General features: G+C 32.3%; 1 protein-coding gene across 1 annotated transcript; it reads right to left on the reverse strand.

Annotated features, from left to right (window-relative positions):
* Positions 3,129–7,148, reverse strand: LOC104763318 (type IV inositol polyphosphate 5-phosphatase 6). The gene is made up of 12 exons (XM_010486706.1): positions 6,986–7,148; positions 6,806–6,893; positions 6,586–6,660; positions 6,307–6,499; positions 5,407–6,223; positions 5,128–5,321; positions 4,902–5,010; positions 4,671–4,819; positions 4,326–4,582; positions 3,677–3,751; positions 3,425–3,578; positions 3,129–3,334 (listed from the first exon to the last, which is right to left on the reverse strand). The coding sequence occupies exons 1-9, from the start codon at positions 7,013–7,015 to the stop codon at positions 4,360–4,362; spliced, it is 1,878 nt and encodes a 625-aa protein (XP_010485008.1). The 5' UTR covers positions 7,016–7,148; the 3' UTR covers positions 3,129–3,334; positions 3,425–3,578; positions 3,677–3,751; positions 4,326–4,359.

Genomic DNA, 12,893 nt, shown 5'->3' on the forward strand with positions numbered 1-12,893 from the left:
GAGTCGTAGAATATTAAATTCAGTTGGGCCTTATAGTTTTATATTTGTGATGGACCTAAGATATTTTTGATGCCCAAGTAATTTTTTTCCATTTTTTTATCTTTTTATTTTATTACTGCGACGGACTTTAAAGGTTTGAGCTTGATCATTGTGTATGTTCTAAGGGCATCTGCAATGGGAACAATTGTGTTATTAGAATAAAGAAATTATGAATATAATGTAACAATCACTAGTTTATATCTTTTGTCAAAAAGTTGATTATTAGGAGAACATGTTTAAGATTATAAGATTTAATAATATAATAATATTAAATTACAATTATAAAAACTTTAAAAATAACATTTAAATTGCAAATTTAAAAAACTTATACTAAAATTCAAAATACAATACCAAATTTTTATGAAACAAAAAAAAAACATTTTAAATAAATTAAAGAAAAAAACCAAACAAACCTATTACTTAATTTATTAAAGCACACAAACATTTTTATTTAAGACCAAAAAATGTTATTATTTTTATTTAAGACCAAAATCTCAACCATTCTCGTCATGCGAGGTAGACAAAAAACACTCCTAAAATATGTTCTTATTTAAGACCAAAAAATGTGTTCTAAACACACTGTTCAATAAATTTATCAATTTATTGGGCTAAGAACAGTCCAACTGTTCTGCCATTGCAGATAGCCTAAGGACATCTGCAATGGGGAACAGTTTTGAGTGTTCTTAGAATAAAAATATTATGAAAATAATGTAAGATTAATAGTTTAGATATTTTGTTAAGAAGTTGGTTATTGGGAGAACATGTTTAAAATCATAAGATTTAATAATATAATAATATTAAACATATTACAATTATAAAAACTTTAAAAAATAATATTTAAATTGCAAACTTAAAAAACTTATACTAGAATTCAAAATACAATACGAAATTTTTATGAAACAAAAAAGTATTTTAAATAAATAAAAGAAAAAAAAAACAAACATATTACTTAATTTATTAAAGCACACAAACATTTTTAATGTCCAAATTTATTCGATTATCTCGATTGAAAATTATCTCGATTCAAAAAATCTCAACAATTCTCGTCATGCCACGTAGACAAAGAACACTCTTAAAATCTGTTCTTATCTAAGACCAAAAAATGTGTTCTAAACACACTGTTCAATAAATATATCAATTTATTGGGCTAAGAACAGTCCAACTGTTCTGCCATTGCAGATGGTCTAAGAATTTGACCTTTTGGAGCCGCCGGCCCGTAATAATTGGTCATTTTTTTACTCATGCAAATAAAAATAAATAAGATCATAAATAACATGTAGTTCAATGTTAATGCGCATCGAAATTCTATAAGTAATTATGTTATCCTATAATTACAAAGTTACAAAAAAAAAAAAAAAAAAAAACTACTGATTTAGATGATTGGATTTAGCGTTTCGGTATAATTGAAAAATACAGCGTCTTATTGAAGGTTCATTGATGGTTGTGATTAAATAGATATAGAAAGTTCACATGATGGTGCTACAAATACGTGTTAATATCCTATAGTATTTTATGTAGTACTGTATTATTATGTTTCTTGAAACGCTAACGACCATAGTAGTATGTTGTTACACTGACATGCAGTTACTAGAATCAATTCAATCGGCTAAGAAAATGCAAGTTTAGCAAATTAAATTTCGTGGTAAGCTAACTCTAGACAAAAATGACAGAAATTGGTACTAATTGCTAACTCGATGGGTAACAAGAGGAATCTTAATAGAGTTGTAAATTTCGTTCTTGTTTCTTTTCTGAGTGAAGTGACAATATGTTAGCCTTCCTTGAGTGTCTTTTCATAGCCTCTAGCTTTTTTGTTCTTGTTAAATATTAGCAAAATTAATAGACCTAAACATACAAACAAAATCAGATAAATATATATTAAAAAAATATGTGGAATTGGTAAAAACTGAGTAAAAGAGGCATGCTGTATTTGTTAGTCTGCTAGCCTATCCTTTCCCACTCTCAAAAGCCTATACCTTAGCAAGTCCATGTTCTATTTTTAATGTATTACATTATGCTTTGACATTTTAAATTCTCTTTTACAGAAGGAAACACTATTATCATTGTAAAGATAAATTCATAATTTTACTTTATATTGACTCGTATACATCACAAATCACTTAGTCTTTTGTTGTACATGATTTTATTAGCTGTGCATGTATTTGGCTATACAGGTTATGACGAAGTAACGAAGTTGTTATGGTTAAACCAGTTACGATACCAACTGTATCTACCAATGACTACTGTATACTTGAATAGTCCACGTCAATTCTGCTTCAATTGTAACATAAGTTTCCCTTTTCATTTGAAAAAATGTTTTAAAAAAAAAAAATAAGTAGGAATTGTCTTGGAAGAAACACAACTGATCATTGTCTGTGTAATTAATCATATGGCTCGAAATTTAACAAGAATCTTGGTTAAATTTAATACTACAATTAATTATTAGAAGTACTAAGAAGGCGTTATGTTGTGAATGTGATCAACAAAAGCTGAGAGAAGACAAAGCATGAGGAAACAGATAAAAGACAAAGCATGATTTACACAAAACACTCTCTTCACTTTCAGGCTCTCTTTTTTTTTTTTAGTTTTTAATCATTCCCTTCTACGTTAACTGGTCCAGTCTCTGTCTCTTTGCATATTATTTTTAAATATTAAAGTTTTTATATACACAAATCGAAATCTCGGTTTTTGAAAAAGTTCTTAACGAAAACTTTGTACCCATTAGGAATCTTTGAATTTGTTTGAATATAGTGAAAACAACTTGTCACCTAAATTCCCTTCAACGAAATCACTCAATTTAAGTTAGATTTAGCTTGATTTAATAACGACACTTTCGTTTCTAATATTTGACAATAGAATTGAAATGAAGTGTTGTTCATATGTTTTGATAGTAAGTTCCTAACATAGCACTAAATTAAAATAGTCAAAAAGAGCAAAAGATAAGAAAGAGTGAGCTTTGAGGTTTATGAAGCAACACAAACTTTTTTCAGTCCTACGATAATTACAAGACTGTATCAGTTCACTTTTCCTTTTTGGAAATTATCATCAAAATAAAGTGGAAATAGAATATTTCTTTTTGTATATTTTCAATATTCTTGACGTAAACCTTATATAATAAGCATTACAATATGATTATCTTGGGGACACCGGGGACACACTACTACTTCTAATAACAAAGAAAAGTAAAACGCTATTTCCCCTCCTAATTGCTAATTTGCTAAATCAAAAGAATGATTCAAAAAAACAAAAATCAAAGAACGTGTCCACTTGGCAGTTTCTGATTGGGTTAGTTGATTGTCTGCACAAAGCAAAAAAAATCACAAGTTGTGTTAGCAAATGTGTTCACATTACACACAATTTACTGAAATTATTTTTGGTAAATTATTACCTTACAACGTTGCTGTAAAATTCACATCCACCAGAGTTAGCAAAAAGAACCTATGAATACTTCGAACTGGACAGACCACAGAACCGCCGGTATGTGAAAATTGGTTAACCGAGGCCAAAATTTTAATACAAAAAAAACACATATCATATCACACCTGCAAACCGGAAATTACACACGATAAGATCAGTTTAGAAAAAAAAGCTAACCGGAAATGAAAAATGTAAAAAGAAGAAACTGAGAAAATTGACTAACCTTGTTCCCTTAGAGTTTAAAGTGGCAATGGAATGTCTCCATCACTCTCAAAGAACCAATAACACTTTTGTTCACCTGACAAAAGCCAATCCAATTCTACCATGAGTGAAAAAACAAAACATTTCATCATTTTTATCAAGATGGCACGAAACGAATCCTGGTTTCAATAAAGTTTTAATCTTTTGAATCATTATTATGATTTTATTGCTGATGCATTGCAGAGTTTAAAGCAGTTTAGACACACACACACACATAAAAAAGACAAAGATTTGATAATATGCAGTGGACAATCTTAATCTTATCAAGCTTCAATGTTGGGTTCCTTATCCTAATCTGGATCCAAAACCAAATGGGGTCCCTTTTCACAATCAATTGGGTGATCTTAAATGATCTGAGAGGAGTTGCCTCATTTCTTGGTTGAGATAAATTACACCTTTGCACATAAATGCAGAATTGTAGATTGGTCTCTCTATATAGACTTGCTCTATTTGAATCTCAGGACCACATATAACTTATGGACTTCTTTAGTTTTGGACCAGCTCAAGTCACTGACACTGTGACTCAACATTTTTATCTGTTTCTGTCCTAATTTGTCGGTTTGGTGATCATTAATCTAAAACGATAACCATAGATGCAAAATAAAAGTTACCGTAAAGAGCTGAAAATGAAAGATCTCTGTGTGACTAGAAGAAGCTGAGCTCGGTGTATCCCCGGGAATAAGGTAAGAGCTCTTCAGCTTGGACCCGTGAAGTGGAGTAACTCGTTGTTCGCTTTAACCTATTATGAGCTGACTCAACCTCTGCACAGAAAATGCCATACACCGGTCTATGATCTGAGAACCGTGACTCTCCTCTTACATAAGATAACTGATGCAGTCCTTCACCGAACCACAATATCCTATCACACCTATTTATAAGAAATTTAAATGTCAGATAAAAGATTCTCATATATCAGAAGTTCTTGTTTTTTCTTGCTGTTAAATAGAGAAACTTACCAAGCAGGAGTGCGACGTTTCTCCTTGGGATGCAAATCATCTCCAGAATATCTATCTGAGTTCCTTGAGTACTTGTACGTTGGTGGGAAATAGATCTTTCCTTCGTTCCATCCCTTAAACACATGGCCTCGTTTCTGCTCAATTCTTAACTGCAAGTATACATTTTCCGGATATGAACTTCTTCAGCCTTTTTATTCAGACCATTAGAACTAAGTGTATATACAAACGTACCTGGTCGTTTTCTAGTAAAGCTCTCCAGTTCTGCATCTCAACGAGTGCTTTGGCAGATCGATACGACAATGCTATACGGTAATTTAGATCGCCAAGCCATATTATCCGGCTGGTAAAAGGATACAAAAGATTGGTATCAAGAGACGGGTAAAAAACCAACAAACTGTTGAAGGATGAAAAGTATGATTTGAATATAAAGTATGAAAAGTAAGATCATCAATCTTACTCATGCTGAAGGATGTTCTCAGGGGATTTTTCTTCCTCTGAACTCTTAACGCGAGGAAACCTCGTTTTCTTGAGTATCTCCATGACATCAGAGTTTCTCTTTAGCTCATCACCTTCTTTTTGTCCTGAAGTCAAGTGGGTACAAACGAAGCAAAAGCTTGTTTGATGGAGCAACATGCTTATTGAGATTGATCCCTACAAAAGAACCAAAGGCATTATAACAAAGTGGCTAATTAACTCACAGAACAGAGCATTTTGTAAGAAAAGAACAAAATCTAACCTTATTTCCAAGATAACCCATCAGTCCTCTGCCAACACAAGACACTTTCATGTTCTTGACGTGTTCTCTTAGCTCGCTTTTCACCCAAATTGTTAAGAAAACACCCACCATTTGTTTGCTAGCAACTAAACAATACTGAGAAGAGTTCCACGGGATCCTATATCCGTTCTCGTTAGCTGCAGAACCTGGTGAGTACAAGACAGTGCTTGGAGAATCTCCGAGACCATTATCATCATCTGAAGACCTTGAGAAGTCACTTGGCCGTGAAAAATCACTCGGTCTAGAGTAGTAATCACTTGGTCTAGAGTAGTCACCACTTGGTCTAGAGTAGTCACTGGGTCTTGAATCACTAGGCCTTCTGGAATAATCACTAGGTCTTCTGGAATAGTCACTTGGCCTCCTGGAGTAATCACTAGGCCTTCTAGAGTAATCACTAGGCCTGTGACTGCTGCTACTACCACGGAAACTCGGGTCGAAGTCACTTGGCCTGTGGCTGAAGAAGACACGGTCACAGACACTGAAACGACGGTCAAGACCTGGCTGAGGAATTGAAGGATCGTTCCACGTACTACTTGGGGTCTGAAAAGACCGTCTGTGGAAGAAAGTGGAGTTCTTTTGCCTTGTGGATCCAGAGAAATCAGCATCAAGCTCCGCCATAGGCACCGGGACAGGGGAAGGTGTGTGATAACCGCTAGTTCCACTAGTCCCTGGTCGGTTATTGAGCGTTTTTCTGATAAGAGAGAGCCATTTCTGAGCAGGTCCATTGTCTTCAGCTCCAAGGACATTACCAGCATTAAGAGGGACAATCTCTTGGAATCTGAACCAAAAGCAAAGACTGAGGGAGAGAAGATATGTAATGAAATTCATAAAAACAAAATGATGTCTTTTTTTGAAACATACCCGAGTACATATATATCTGCAGGAGCTGATGAATGAAGCCACTCATCAAGGTTTAAATCTGAAGGAGGAGAGCGTCCAGCAACGTTCCAGGTAGCTACAAAGATGCTGTAGTTTTGGACATCAATGATCCTAGGATTCTCATAATTCATTCTCCTTTGCCGAGCTTGCTGCTCCCAGTTCTTACTAAGTTTCTCTGTGAAACCCAAGAAACCATCAGTAACATAATTAATTATCTAGTTAGATCAAACAAGTTTGAGTATATTATATGTATGAAATTACCAGTTTTGGTCTTTTTGATAGTGGGAGGTGCTTTCTCAGCTGAGAAGCTACTTCTGTGCTCCACGGATTCAACTCCTTTTAATTAACAAATCAAGCAATATCAGAAACAAATTTAGTTAAGATTCTTCCCCTCAGAAGAGACAAAACATAAGGCTTCAGGAAAAAAACAAGAACAAGTAAACAAAACTAGTAAAAAGAAAGAGAGAGAGAGAGAAAGTACCAGCAGAAGTAGGATCATCAGCTTGAAACTCCTCTGTTTTGCTTTTGATATTAAACCATTTCCTGACCATCTTCTTGGACCATGCCAGCTTCAATTCAGAAATCCAAAATTCAAAAAACATGTTCATCTAGAAAATTCCATAAAGTTGGGCAAAAATATATATAGAGAATAAATAAAAACCTTGCTAGTCTTGGATTTGTCTTCCCTCATTGTTGCTTCTTCACAAGTGTTCTGTGTGGCTCTTTTCTTTTATTTTTCTTCTTTAGCAGAAACTCAATCCATACATGAACAAGAAGAAGAGGAAAGGAGAAATCTTTACCTAAACTCAATCACTGCCAAAAACGATGGANCGATGGAAACTAAAAAGCTCCTAAATTTCTTTGAGTTAGAGAATTGGGGGGGGAACCAGACAGAAACTTAAACAAACGCAAGTAAGAATATTAGAATCTGGGTTTCTCCCTAAGAGATAGGAATAAGATTCTGAAGCTCTCTTTTTCTCACAGAGGGACAAAAGCAATGTGAGAGCTTTTTGGTTCTTGAGAGAAGGGTTTTAATGGCGGAGACAGGAAAATGTAAGCAAAGAGAGAGAGAGAGAGAGAGAGAGAGAGAGAGAGAGAGAGAGAAGAAGAACTTAAAATAAGAGAAAGTGTTGAAGAGACATCAATTCTTGAAGTAGACAGAGGCGAGACAATGAGGGCAGATTTTAGAGTGAGAAAGTTAAAGTGAAAAATATTAAAAACATAAAAATTCTAGAGAGAGAGAGAGAGAGAGAGAGGAAAAATAGAGTCTTTTCTTGCTTCTGAGAGAAGAGAGAGAGAGAGAGAGAGCTTCGTCGTCCTTGAATGAAACGGCAAAGTAAAAGCAGCAGCGTAGAGACTCTTCTCTCTATAGTGTTTTAGTCTTCTTCTTTGCTCTTTCCTTTTTCTTATTTTTTTTTGTATTATTTGGCTGATTTCTTTTTTTTATTTATTTATAGTAATTAACTAATTACGGAGTAATTTAGTTTTTCTTTTGGAAACTTTTTATTCATTTAATTTAATATCACGATTTGACACAACCATTCTGATTAGATTTCCAAAACGAAACTTTAATATTGACAACGTCTATCTAATTTAAATCGCATTAATTTTCGCAAATAGCAATTTTTATCTTGATCTCTGTCATTAAACCATAACCATCATAAATTTTGTTCATATATTAACGAGTATTTTTTTAGATTTAGGGTTTAATTCATCACACTTAAGTCACACACATCATGTTCATGTATATATGTAGGTTTTCAATTCCCGATTTCATTTTCCGAACAATCATAGAAAATGATTAACAAACGACTTTTAATTACTTTTTACTAATTACAAAAATAATTGTTGAATGACAAAATTTATGTAATTTGTGAATAATCTTGTAAAACTATAGAATTCCGCGACAATCTATGATTAATATAAAACATGCCGGTTGGTTTTGTCAACTCTAAGTAAAAAACTTATCATCACATCTTCGTAATAATAAAAGTGATGGTCGAGAAGTTTCTTTTTTTTTTTCATAATCATTTGGCCAATAAGATGTCTCTGAAAATGTCAAATAAGTTTTTTTTTATTGATTCATTAGAGATTAAATTAAATTAAAAATAAAAAAAAATTTGAAACTTGACAAACTAACTGAGACATATAATCGTTTGGTGAAAATTAATACTTACGAGTGGATGAGAATCTATATTAACATTTTCACAACAAATTTTTGAAAAAAACTTTGGAATTCTAAACTATTTACCATCCTCTATGCCATTGGTATTTATTATGTTTTCACACATTTAGCTTCAAAAAATTAAGTCAATCATTCCAAGAATCTTTACCATATATATGCAATAATTCGAAGATCATTCAGTCGGACTAAAAAGGATAGAAACTCGCCAAAGTGCAAAGTGCAACAAGGGAGATTTGATGGATTGAGGGATCGTCCAAAATTACGGAAGGCTGCTGATATTCCCAACTCCAATCACTGCTAGATATGACACACTAGTCCAGCAAAACTGAAGCCGAAGAACCAGATCACAAAGAAGTCAACAAACATCAAAGTGAGGAAACCACAAAGGAAGGTCTCACGGAATGGAGTACACTTCTGTCTCAGGGTCAACAATATGGACTCATATATTCTCTTGAAGAGAATCCATCAGAATCACTTCAATACTCTCCAATCCATGGCATTACAGTTTCGAGGATGAAACTTTTTCAAGAGGAGGGGTATGATGTGATCATGAGACCATCCAAGACGACCCTTGAGTCTTGCTCACCACGAACGAATTCAAAGGTCAACTCTTCCAGCCAAACTACTATTTGGGATACATTCTTACCTCATCTAGAGCATATCTTGAGGTGGAATCAGTCCAATCAGAGTTCAGATGAAGAAGTTATTCATTTTACAACTCATGTGAACTTATGGCTACGCGATTTGGACCTACGAGTATTCAAAGGAGGATTCCGACCAATTCAAAAGGATTCAAGGTATGAAACAAAATGTTCTGGAATCTTGATCCATTCCATAACCACGGAGAATTGGAATCACATTAATATCAGTTTATATGTGAAAGATATGGATATTTCAAGTCAGTGGATCTATCTCAGTCCCAGTTTTGCGTTTGAAAAAAAGACCATGTTACACAGACCAACTCAGAAACAGTTTCGGTACAAAACCACTTGTAGGATGTTAATGAATCTCTTATGTTTCCAACAAGCTCAAAAAGAGAAGATTTGTCCCACGAAATACAAAGATACACTTCATTTGCCAAAGGAAGTCAATCTAGTTCTACACTTGAAGAGCTTTAGGTCTAATTGGTTTAGGACCTTCCAAAATTATGTATGGCAACCAGGAGCTATTTCTACTAAGTCCAGGATGAAGCAAAGATACAAACCATGTTGTTTCTTATCAGCAAGTTGGATCAAAGAGTAAATATTAAAGAAGATTCATGAAACATTTAATGGGTCAATTCAAGATCTTATGGCCAAAGAGAGCATTGGAAAAACTATTGGGGATGATACATATCAAGTCCAGCCTACTTTGAGCCTAATTCAAATCCAAGAAAGGCCAAAATAATCACTTTGTTTTGTGGTCAAAGAGGAGTGACGAAAATTGAGTTCAACTCACCTTGGGAAGGACGCCTTGGGAAGACAAAGTTCAAGAGTTGAATCTTCATTAAACTATGTATCTTTATTGTGTTTTATTTTCAAGAATAATACTTGGCTTTGTGACCAAGTTTTCTATCTCTATATAAACTCATGTAATCTCATTTGAGAATCATCAACCAATTTTCCTTTTCTTTATTAGAGTTTATCGCTTTGTTCTTTGTCTAGAACATTTCTTTGTTTCTTGGTGTGTAATATCCAAGCAACAGCCTCCTTTTGCGGGACTAGTGTGTCATATCTAGCATTGATTGGAGTTGGGAATATCAGCAGCCTTCCGCAACTGTTGTGCGACCCCTCAATCCATAAAATCTCCCTTGTTGCACCTTGCACCTTGGCGAGTTTCTATCCTTTTTAGTCCGGCTGAGTGATCCTCGAATTTTCCTTATCAGCCTATAAATCAGCTATATTTGATTTTGTATATCCTTAATTACTCACCACATTTAATTTTAAAATAGAAACAAATTTGAATACATAAACAAATTAATGGCTGATAAAAATATCAAATCACATAAACTTGGCATATTCTCTAAAAATAAATCTTATGCAATATTTAATCCCTAATTACCTCGTAACTAATTAAATATGTTGTGTGTTAAGAGGTGAAAAAAATAAACCTAATCAATTGCCTATAAATAATTGGTCCTTAATCACAAGTTAGCACCACCAACAACATTAATCATCAGTCTCTTCCTTCCAATACCGACGAGAGTACGAAACAAATCTGGTGATCCTTAGTCTGCTTCATCATTTTCCGATAAGAGCTTTTTTTTTGTGAAAAAGAGATCTCAGAGAAGTGTCGTGGAACAGATTCAAATCATTTTATATGATAAGATCGATTGTCAATTTGTGATGATGCAAAAGTATTCATACTGCTAAATATTTCACTCTTTTTTTTCCTTATAAGTATATATTTTTAGTTAGAGCAATATATATGTTTCGCTTCTTAATGTCATTATCCTCTTTTTTCAGTAGATTGTGATTATGTAACTAATTAATTTTGGTAGTATATACATATTCTTGTGTGTATATCATCAACGTGATTAGTGTTTGATTTAAATATAGGGAAATAAGTGATGAAATATATAAAAAGAAGACCAACACTTTAAGCAGTTTGTAAAAACAACTCCTTACAAATTACACAAGTCTATTTGGAAAACAATTCCTCAAGCAGATTTAACAAGTCTGTTTAACTTTTTTTTTCTTCATATTTTACCTTAGATCATACAAGAAACAGTTACCTTATAAATCATAAGATCTATTGGAGAAAACAAAGTCAACAACTCGAGGGAGTGTAATACAAGACGGGTTTGAAACAATATTACTAAAAAAATAAAATATCATTAATCTCATATTTCAACATGGATAAAATCTTCATATTACTATTTTTTTAACAACACCAATATAGGGCATGCACAATTAAACTGATTTAATAAAAATTGGTATTATGCAATCTTAATAATTATTAATAAACTCCAACAAAATCTGTAAATTCCAAAAAAATGTGAATTCCAAAAAATAAATGTTTACACTGCGGGTTAAAATATAATAATAATGTTTACTATAAATTTTTAAACTTTATAAGATTTATAAATATTTAAACTTTATATGAATTATAAATATATCATATAACTTACATCTCCTGCCATGTACCTAAAAAAATAGATGTGTCATTTATAGAGTTAATCTCATAATTATAAATGTTTTTTTTACTAAAAAAGAGATATCAAATACAAATATATCCTTTTACACAATATAAATATTGAGTAAATCAAATTTAGTCCTATATGAGTAATATCAACAACGCTACTAACTTTATGATAATAAAACTAAATTTGTGTAAATACAGAGTTTAGCAATTTAACATATGCACAATACTAAAAAGCAACAATATTTTATGAAAATTTTTATTTATCCACGGGTCCAAACCTAGACTAAAAATAATCATAAGTATGTGATAGGGTACACTTATATATTTTTGCGGGTTGGTTAAAAAATACAAGCAAAATATCTTTAAAACTTAATCTTATATAAAAAAAGTTATAAACCAACACTAATCCGCTCCATCACACTCATATACAAAACTAATTAATTTTATTTTTTAATAACTAATAGGCTCTAGGCAAAACTAACTAATTTCAAATTGAGAATTTGTGAATAAAAATTAAATAATATTATATGAACTACAAAGTGTATTATACATATTAACAAATGTTTACTTTCACAACAACTAATCTTGATTGATATAATTCCAAGATAAGGGAATTTAAATTAATTAAATTCCAAATGAAAATAATAATTTGTATATAGATAAAGCAAATAAATTACAAACATCTCAATATTATTATAAAAAAACTTGCTATATAGCTATATAGATATATTTTGTCAATTTTTAAAAATAAATATTTGATTCAACATAATATTTTTTAGTAAGTTATATAAAATAGTTTTAAAAAATAACATAATACTACAGTATACCCCGGATTAAAATCTAGTGAACCAATAAGTAATAGAAGCAAGAGAGAGTTTTTCAATTTTTCCATAGAGAGATGCATGCGAAAGTTGTATGTGGTGATGTTGACTGATAAAGCACGAAAAAAGCTTATGAAATTATAAGATAACCACAACCCTATACGCTCGGATCGGATGTGCAACCAAAATAACAAAGATTACATAAACAATAAAGCAAAATACTGATTTTTTGGTATATAGAGGAGCAATACACACACTCTTCTCTTGGATTGTTAGGTATCGTATCTATAAAGGATTTGTAATGGCAAAACAAAACTCAGCGAAGAAGTAGAAGAACATGTTTGCCGAAACTAGTTTGATTCTTATATCGAGTTTTCGTTAACAAACTGATTCTGTGTTTCCATTTGTATTTATTCCTGAAACTCAACTAATATATATTA

This window comes from Camelina sativa, chromosome 3, assembly GCF_000633955.1.
Source record: "Camelina sativa cultivar DH55 chromosome 3, Cs, whole genome shotgun sequence".
In the NCBI taxonomy this organism is placed as follows: Eukaryota; Viridiplantae; Streptophyta; class Magnoliopsida; order Brassicales; family Brassicaceae; genus Camelina; species Camelina sativa.

Bases quoted from the DNA above. Each gene is read 5' to 3' on its own strand.
- LOC104763318 (XM_010486706.1), bottom strand. From the start codon at position 7,015: ATGAGGGAAGACAAATCCAAGACTAGCAAG. The intron at 6,500-6,585 runs GTAATTTCATAC...TGGGTTTCACAG, and splicing joins TATCAAAAAGACCAAAACTG to AGAAACTTAGTAAGAACTGG. The intron at 6,224-6,306 runs GTATGTTTCAAA...CTTTTGGTTCAG, and splicing joins GCAGATATATATGTACTCGG to ATTCCAAGAGATTGTCCCTC.